The sequence below is a fragment of the Symsagittifera roscoffensis genome, chromosome 10, assembly GCF_963678635.1.
Source record: "Symsagittifera roscoffensis chromosome 10, txSymRosc1.1, whole genome shotgun sequence".
Lineage (NCBI taxonomy): Eukaryota > Metazoa > Xenacoelomorpha > Acoela > Convolutidae > Symsagittifera > Symsagittifera roscoffensis.
Window position 1 is genome coordinate 11,958,640 of NC_087071.1, and position 8,296 is coordinate 11,966,935.

Consider the following 8,296-nt stretch of genomic DNA (forward strand, 5'->3'; position numbering starts at 1 on the left):
GCATGTCTAAATGTGTCAATGAATGTGTTGATGATACCTATAAAAGTCATGTTTTGTCAAGTGAAAAATTGAAGTCGGCCGGGATTTGTTCGTTTTATTACATATACCCAGACAAGCCTTGTAGTCATGCGTGATGGATAAGAATTTGTATCTTGACTTCGGAAAAAATTGAAGCACTGAGAAATTGATTTTTCCTTTAATTGATTTTCTAAGCTAAATAGCTTTCTGTGAAGCTATTGTCAGCTTTCTTGACCTTTTTGCTTGAATCCGATTTGCAAAGATTCAAGAGTATGTTCGGCGAAAACAACTTTCTAAATTTTTCAATGCAAAATTTCTCTTGCGATATTCCGACTGTATATTCAATAGTCTTTTTAGGATAAAAAATTCAACGGTCCACGACGCTACTAAAATGAAGACTTTTTGGTGATCGTTTTCTTTTTACTGTTATGAAAGTTTTTCATAATGATACTTTTATATTACAATGAAACTTTTTCCTTATGATACTTTATCAATACAAAAAAGTATCATAAGGAAAAAAAATTTTAAACACTTTTTCATATTTACTTTTTTAATACAGTGGAAATTTTCGGCTCTTTTCCAGTCCCCCCCTCCTTTCAAAATACCGAGTTTTATGTTTGTTTTACGTGTTATTACGGCTAAATGCGTGATTTTACGCTGTAAAGTATGAAGAACAAATCTGTTCAGAACTGTCGATTTGTTCACCACGCCAAATTTCATTGCATTATGACAACGTTAAAGAAACTTTTCAAAATTGAATTTGAAAGGGGGGGGGGGGGACTGGAAAAGAGCCAAATTTTCATATTGGCACTTTTTCTTACTATAATAAAACATTTTCATCTGCTTTCAGTTTCATCTTCCTCTACATTTTGTGTACAATGAGTGTGAGACAGAACATGCAGAAGGCACTGGGACTAGCACCCAGTAGGGCAGTGAGCAAGTTGTCAGGAGGGGGGCCGGGAGGGTTCTTCTCACAGGGCTCAGGGGGCTTCGGAAAGTAGAACAGAGGAGAACCTACTATTAAACTCCGAATCAAATTATCACAACAAATGCAAAGACGAACAGACAGTTGAATCCTGATTCACATGAATACAATTGAAGCAAATTTCTGAAGACTTCAAAGGTCCGCATACGGACTCTTTCGTAGAAGGATCTGCTCTGAAGAAGCTGAAAAGATTAAGAAATATGAGTTACCACATACTACATACCTTTGCCCTAGAATTGGATAGTGCCAATTGTGCAACATAAATGATACAATTTCAGTAGACAATTGTTATGAATCTATTCTTTTTTCAATTAATGTTACTCATATCTATGAATTAAGAGGACATTTAAAATTAGTGTTCCTCAAACTACGACCTTTTTGCAACCCTCAATGGTGAATACTTCCGAAAAGTTAATATTTGCAATTGAACATTTTCATATAACCTTGTAACATCGAATAAAGAACCATTGAATGTATGGAGGAAGTTATCTAAATTGGTAATTTTTGTTAATTATGTTTTTTTCTCATGGCAATTTAAAGACGACAGTTTTCCAACTGAAAAGAAAATATTTAAACAAACCTATCAAAATTCGCCTGGGAGTTGTGCTTCTTTATTTTGAAGGACTGTTTGATCGTTTTTTTTTTCTTGTTTCGAGCCTTCCTCACTTTCAATTCAATAATTTGTATTCCTATTAAATGTCCACATGTTAATTGACTTTCATATGCAGTATCTATATTCTTTTCATTTATCTATCTTTTGAATTATATTTTGCGTTCCCTTCCTTTTATTCCAAATAACCAAGTCGAAATTATTTTGCTAGCGATGCACTTCAATAATTGTAAAATAGTGTGAATTATCAAGTTCGCCTTATTTTTCAGATAATTGTGGGTGGTAGTAATGTTGAAATCTACACTTAGCCGAACCCGAAACTTCGTTCATACAGGATGTGTGAATTATCGTCTCGTTAGCGTGAACAAAAACCGATCTGTTCTTCGTCCTTTTTCAACAGAATCCGAAATCTCCAGTATGAAATCTGAAGCTGAAAAATGTGACATTATTAAAAACAATTTCGATGTTATTGGAAATCTAATGGAAAGCAGTGAAAGGATACGTAAAATTTTAATTAAGTTGACCGAGTTCGATTTGGCAAAAATTTATCTTTCTCAGATGAGAAACGAGTCGTTTAAAAAGAATGAAATTAAGTACATTACGAATGAAGACTTGAAATTGATGAGGGAAAAAGCTCAGAAGCATTATGAAGATGAAGTTATTATACCGCCTCTGCCTATTGCAAAAGGAACGTGAGTTGTTTGTAGTTTTTTTTTACAAGAGCTAAGCTTTCATAAGTGAGTGCGACAAATAATTTGTTAGTCTTAAAGTCTTAAGAAAAAATCTTTAAATCACGATCACATTTGTTTTTTGCGGTTTTTTTTTATTATTGCTAAGTTCACTTAATTTTCTTTGGTAAAAGGCAGGTACACTTGATCATCAAACTGCAAAAGTGTCAAGATTTTTTTTTCCAATATCTTTTATGTTTTCAGATTTATATATTTTTCCTTGTCTTTGAAGATCACAAATTTGTCCTTCATTTGATAAAACGGGCAGTGCTAAGTAACCAAATTGGGTTCGTTAACTGTCCCCTCACTGTTTCTGGTGCTTCATATGTAAATTCCCTTTATATGCAAATTGACCATTAACAGTGAGAAATAAATTCTTTCTTTTTTCTCTTCTCTTTCAAGATCACGAAAAACGTGATCGATTTGTAGTTTCGAAAGTGGATTTTAATTCGCAGATTTCTCAGCGTATTAAAAAGTTTACCTATTGATCCAGTTTTCTCTAATTGGGTTAATGTTATCAAAAAAACGCCAATCATCAAGTGTTCTAGTACAGGTTTTTTTTAAATGTTTCGATTGACTGTGTTCCTTTTTTCGGCCTAATTGGTTTCGTTTTTTATCTGCTACGTGGCCCCGTATGTGCGTGTGTGTTCTGAGGGGAAGGGGGCCTCTTAATTTTTAATTTAATAAGAATTTTTTTCGGCATAAAGAGTTTCTGCTGAGGTATTTTCTGTTTTGTTACTGCTTGGTTATTTTTGATAGATCTAGTTGTATACATAGTTATAAAACATCGGCTTTACTTTTTTGCTGATGATGTTTCGGCTTTCGGTTTAGTTTCCGAATTGTGCATTACACCTTGATTTCAGTACCTATATGGCTTTCGTTGATACTATTTGGTCACTACATGTATTTTGTCCAAATAAGATTTTGCCAAACAATTTTGGTTGATTTTAGCTAATTGGCTGTCGGCTTTAATTCTGTCGGCTTATTTACCTATCATTGTTTCCTTGAAATTTCGGATTTTAGTTATGAGATCGTCAAGACTTTGGCCCTCATCTGCTAAAAATGACGTAAATAGCACTCTCCAAATACGAACGTGGAAATGGCGAAAAAAACGTGAACGATTTCTAGTTTTAAAAGTGGAATTTAATTTTTAGATTCCCAGCGGAATAAAAATTTTACCTGTTGATCCAGTTTTCTCAAGTTGGGTAAATGGTATCAGAAAAGCGCCAATCATAGATCGTTCTATAACTTATTTTTTCCTAGAACTCACTTTTATCTTAGATTTTCACAAATTCATGTGTACGGCATGCTTGCCTGGAATGAAGTTCTATCGAGACATGTGAAAGTTTATTTGACCTAGTTTTTTTTCAACAATGTTCTTTTTTTCGATTTTTGTTTTTTTTTTGTGTTTGTGTTGTATCGCAAGTGGTGCGAAGCTCCGCTTTGCCTCTATCAAAAAGTCAATGATATTTTTTTTTGAAGTGGGAAGATCTTTAACAACCAACATCACTTTTTCTTTGAAGTTTGAAAATTTATGTTTTTCATAAAAACAAAGGCAGTTTTTGTTTCTGTTTCTTTGCTATCATGGAAATTTTCCAACTGTCTCTTGGCTATGTTTTTTTTTCAGCTCAAAGTCATTCCTTAGAACGAAGGCTGAAAATTCTTCAATATCCAGGTTATTGGAAAATGATTTTGCTCGAAAGGGCGAAAAAACGTGACTCATTTATAGTTTCGAAAATGGTTTTGTTTGGTTTTCAGTAATTTTCAGTTTGGTTTATTACAATAGCCAGCTTGCGAGCGTTAGTGTATTAGAACGAAAATCTTTTTGTTTTTAAGCTAAATCGCAAATGAAAGTGTTCATTAAAACCGTTCACTTGGTGGCTCTTTTGCTATTACCACGATCTGTAGGATTGGAAATTTCATTGCATCTGTTCTCTGCTAATTATGTGAAGAGTTTTTGTGATTAATTGAGCGTCAGTGGCTGAGTAGTTAACGTGTGAGACTCAAAGTTTCTAGGTCGCAGATTGAATCCGAATTTTAACTAATTCGAAGCTTATTTCTATTTGTCTCATTGCACTTTATTGAGCTGCTTTTTGTCGTGTTCTCGCTAGTGTTTGCGAAGCACAGCTTCGCCTCTGGAAAAAAATAGCTGTGTCCTTTATTTGTGGACCGGTATTCATGAGCACAAAATAATCTACATCTCTGCTTTCTCATTGAAGTGTACTAGAACTTGCCTGGAATGAAGTTCTATCGAGACATGTGAAAGTTTATTTGACCTAGTTTTTTTTCAACAATGTTCTTTTTTTCGATTTTTGTATTTTTTTTTGTGTTTGTGTTGTATCGCAAGTGGTGCGAAGCTCCGCTTTGCCTCTATCAAAAAGTCAATGATATTTTTTTTTGAAGTGGGAAGATCTTTAACAACCAACATCACTTTTTCTTTGAAGTTTGAAAATTTATGTTTTTCATAAAAACAAAGGCAGTTTTTGTTTCTGTTTCTTTGCTATCATGGAAATTTTCCAACTGTCTCTTGGCTATGTTTTTTTTCAGCTCAAAGTCATTCCTTAGAACGAAGGCTGAAAATTCTTCAATATCCAGGTTATTGGAAAATGATTTTGCTCGAAAGGGCGAAAAAACGTGACTCATTTATAGTTTCGAAAATGGTTTTGTTTGGTTTTCAGTAATTTTCAGTTTGGTTTATTACAATAGCCAGCTTGCGAGCGTTAGTGTATTAGAACGAAAATCTTTTTGTTTTTAAGCTAAATCGCAAATGAAAGTGTTCATTAAAACCGTTCACTTGGTGGCTCTTTTGCTATTACCACGATCTGTAGGATTGGAAATTTCATTGCATCTGTTCTCTGCTAATTATGTGAAGAGTTTTTGTGATTAATTGAGCGTCAGTGGCTGAGTAGTTAACGTGTGAGACTCAAAGTTTCTAGGTCGCAGATTGAATCCGAATTTTAACTAATTCGAAGCTTATTTCTATTTGTCTCATTGCACTTTATTGAGCTGCTTTTTGTCGTGTTCTCGCTAGTGTTTGCGAAGCACAGCTTCGCCTCTGGAAAAAAATAGCTGTGTCCTTTATTTGTGGACCGGTATTCATGAGCACAAAATAATCTACATCTCTGCTTTCTCATTGAAGTGTACTAGAACTTGTAGAAATTCAAAAACTTTAAGTCTACGTTTTTTGTGGAAATGTCAAAAATACTAAATTCGTTGATAATACCTATTACTTAGGATACCAGTGCTTTGATATGATACCAATAAGTCATAAGAGTTTTTCTGGGGAACCTTGAAGACCCGTTTCATTGTTCCTTGTCTTTCTTTCCTTACCAAGAGTCAACGGAAGATAAGTCAATATTTATTGAATTTTGAGATTGTGAATTTTGTTTTAGTGAATCCAAACAAGAGGAGTTCATTTCATCAGACGAAGGTTTAGACGTAATTGACCTCTGCACTTTGACCTTTGTCGACATCTCAAAAACTTCGCTGACTCATCCGACTGGAATGGATGAACTGAAAGAACATTCTAGAAGAGTGTGGGAGAGAAGGTAATGCGAGATCAATGAATTCGGTAATCAATGTTTTGCAGCTTCGAATTTTTGTAAGCGAAATTTGAGCAACCTGATGTTAATTGATGGATAGAGTTTGTTACGATAAGCAGGGCGTTTGTGCGAGCAAAAAATATCCGAAATTTGAAAAAAAAAATCATAATCATGCAATCGTTCTTATGTTAGTTATCATTGAGAAATTGATGTCCTCCTTGAAAATGAAAAATAGTAGATGCTTCTCTAAGAGTTGTGTCTTTTCCTTATGAATTTAGACACAATGGGGAGCTATGGCTGAGTGGGCATGGGAGTGACCATACAAGAGACAGGGCTGTGAAGAGTGTATATAAGAAACTGTATAGGGATCCCGCTGGAGTGGACTTGGAAGTCTTTGAGGAAGAAAAATTTAATCAGTTATTATACGCAGGTTAGTTGGTGTTACCGAAACCCTGAATTGAATGAAATTTTACGTTTTTTTACTCATTTTTACGTTATTTGTTCCACTCTTCAAACATTGATGGCATATTTTGTTTTCCCGTGAGAGGTTTCGATGAACACATGTGAATTATTTACCCCTTATAAATAGATCTATTTTTTTTTTCAGGAGAATTTCTCAGAAGAATTTTCGTCAATATTTTTTTACGTCTGAGTACTTTTTTACGTCTGAGTTTAAAAAAAGCTGGGATCTACTTAACAATTGCCACCCCTCTGGCGTATCTACTAAAGAAAAATTACCCCTATAAATAAATAAAAGATGTAAAGTAGCACTGGAAAGTTCTAATTGTTCCGAATATTGAAAATGGGGAGGAACTTTGTATTCGGGTGTTTTAGTTTTTTTGCTTTTTGTTTTCCGCGGAAAATCAAGTACCACAAATAAAAATTAGACTGCGTTGAGTGATATATCATATTAAAGCCCATTCAGTCGTGATTCGAACGACATTTAAAAAACTCCGAACTTTTTTCTCTGTGTTGAGAAAAACCGGTTTGAATCTTCTGATTTTTGGTCTAATGAGCTAATAAGTTGACTTTGTATGCTTAAAATAGCTTATTAAAAATTAGTTTCAGCCGTGAAAACTTGGTTTTATCCAGATAAAGATAGTTTCTGAAGTTTTTAGCTCATTTTTTTGTTTTTCTAGTTATAATAGGAATTTTGCGGCATTCTGATTGGTCGAAAATTCGACTAGCCTAATCTATTTTAACAATTGCATTTTCAAGAAAGGGGGAGGTAATTGTTAAGTAGATCCAAAAGGCTTAGACATTTCGCATAGTTGGATAAAACGGACCGACTGGTTGTTACGAGCTTGAAGCGTTGTTCCTTTTCATAGTCTCATGATGAATATTTAAATAAATAATAAATAAAATAATCTGTTCAAGTTTTCTAATCACGACCTAACTTTCAGGGGTCAACGAAATCTTTTTGTTGTTTCAGGTAAATTCAATTACCTCCTGACTCTGGCCTATCAGAATCACCTCATTGATGACCCCAAACTCAAAGTCCATTTGACCTCCATCTTCAACTTCATATGCGAACACTCGCTTTACGCTCAACTCAAATCAACCAGGCATTTTTCCGCTATAGTCCTGCGTCTGAAACATAAATCATAAAGATTTCTGAGAGTTTTGTTTGTCTTTGCGCTATGGTATGATCAACATATAAAACAAGTTTGAACTATTTTTTTCTGGGTTTTTAAACTCATTTTTTGCTGGAATAAAAAGCTTTCAATAAAAACTAAATTTATATGATTTCGAAATTACTATGATTTCTTTTCAAGTTCAGTGTATTTCTTTTGTTAAAAGGAAGGCAAGCTCCACTATCGAACAGCAAAATATGTTTCAAATATGTGATGTGGATATAACGGAAAAATGCTATTTACAGATTTTTTCCCGTGTTACTTCTTCACATTTTGTCAGACAGTGATTTGACGAATGGATATTTGCAATTTGTGGTAAACAAAAGAAATGTGAAAGAGATTATTGGCTTGTTTACTTTAAGAAACACATTGGTTCAAGCGATAGATGAAAATAACAATGGTAACGAAATCAATGAAAGTGATTTATTGACGGAATCCAAATTTCATGTTGAGGAAAATGAAACTGAATGTACTGCGCTGAAATTGCTGGAAGATTATTGTGATCAAATAAGTCCTGCGAAAAGTGGCGAGAAATTGAAAAGTGAAGTTCTAAACTGGAGCAATGAAGTTCGAGAAAGAGCAGAGGGTAATTCTCCTTTCTTAGATGCGGCTTGATGAAACTAATTTTTGTTACCATATAGTAAAAAAAAATTTTCGTGCTGTTTTTTTTAAAAGACTTTGTGTTAAGCTCAACGTTTAGGAAGTCATTAGCTCTATTGTTGAGACTATGTCAATTATTGTCAATTATTTTCAGTTAAAGAGAGATTTTATATATTGAT

General features: G+C 33.9%; 2 protein-coding genes across 2 annotated transcripts in view; both read left to right on the forward strand.

The window, feature by feature from the left end:
• Positions 1–1,776, forward strand: part of LOC134855227 (calcium load-activated calcium channel-like) — a 93,629-nt gene extending 91,853 nt beyond the window's left edge. The window contains exon 5 of the mRNA XM_063871684.1: positions 869–1,776. Coding sequence (XP_063727754.1) covers positions 869–1,019 — 151 coding nt within the window. The 3' untranslated portion in view covers positions 1,020–1,776. The remainder of the gene's footprint in view (positions 1–868) is intronic.
• Positions 1,777–1,876: 100 nt separating this feature from the next.
• Positions 1,877–8,165, forward strand: LOC134855385 (uncharacterized). Its single transcript, XM_063871890.1, has 5 exons — positions 1,877–2,305; positions 5,734–5,889; positions 6,162–6,313; positions 7,316–7,448; positions 7,763–8,165. The coding sequence occupies exons 1-5, from the start codon at positions 1,902–1,904 to the stop codon at positions 8,130–8,132; spliced, it is 1,215 nt and encodes a 404-aa protein (XP_063727960.1). The 5' UTR covers positions 1,877–1,901; the 3' UTR covers positions 8,133–8,165.
• The last annotated feature ends 131 nt before the right edge of the window (positions 8,166–8,296 follow it).

What these genes read in the sequence shown, in the direction of transcription:
- LOC134855385 (XM_063871890.1), top strand. Translation starts at nt 1,902, where the DNA reads ATGTTGAAATCTACACTTAGCCGAACCCGAAACTTCGTTCATACAGGA. An exon ending in CTGCCTATTGCAAAAGGAAC is followed by an intron (nt 2,306 to 5,733) that starts GTGAGTTGTTTG and finishes ATTTTGTTTTAG; the next exon opens with TGAATCCAAACAAGAGGAGT. An exon ending in AGAAGAGTGTGGGAGAGAAG is followed by an intron (nt 5,890 to 6,161) that starts GTAATGCGAGAT and finishes TTATGAATTTAG; the next exon opens with ACACAATGGGGAGCTATGGC.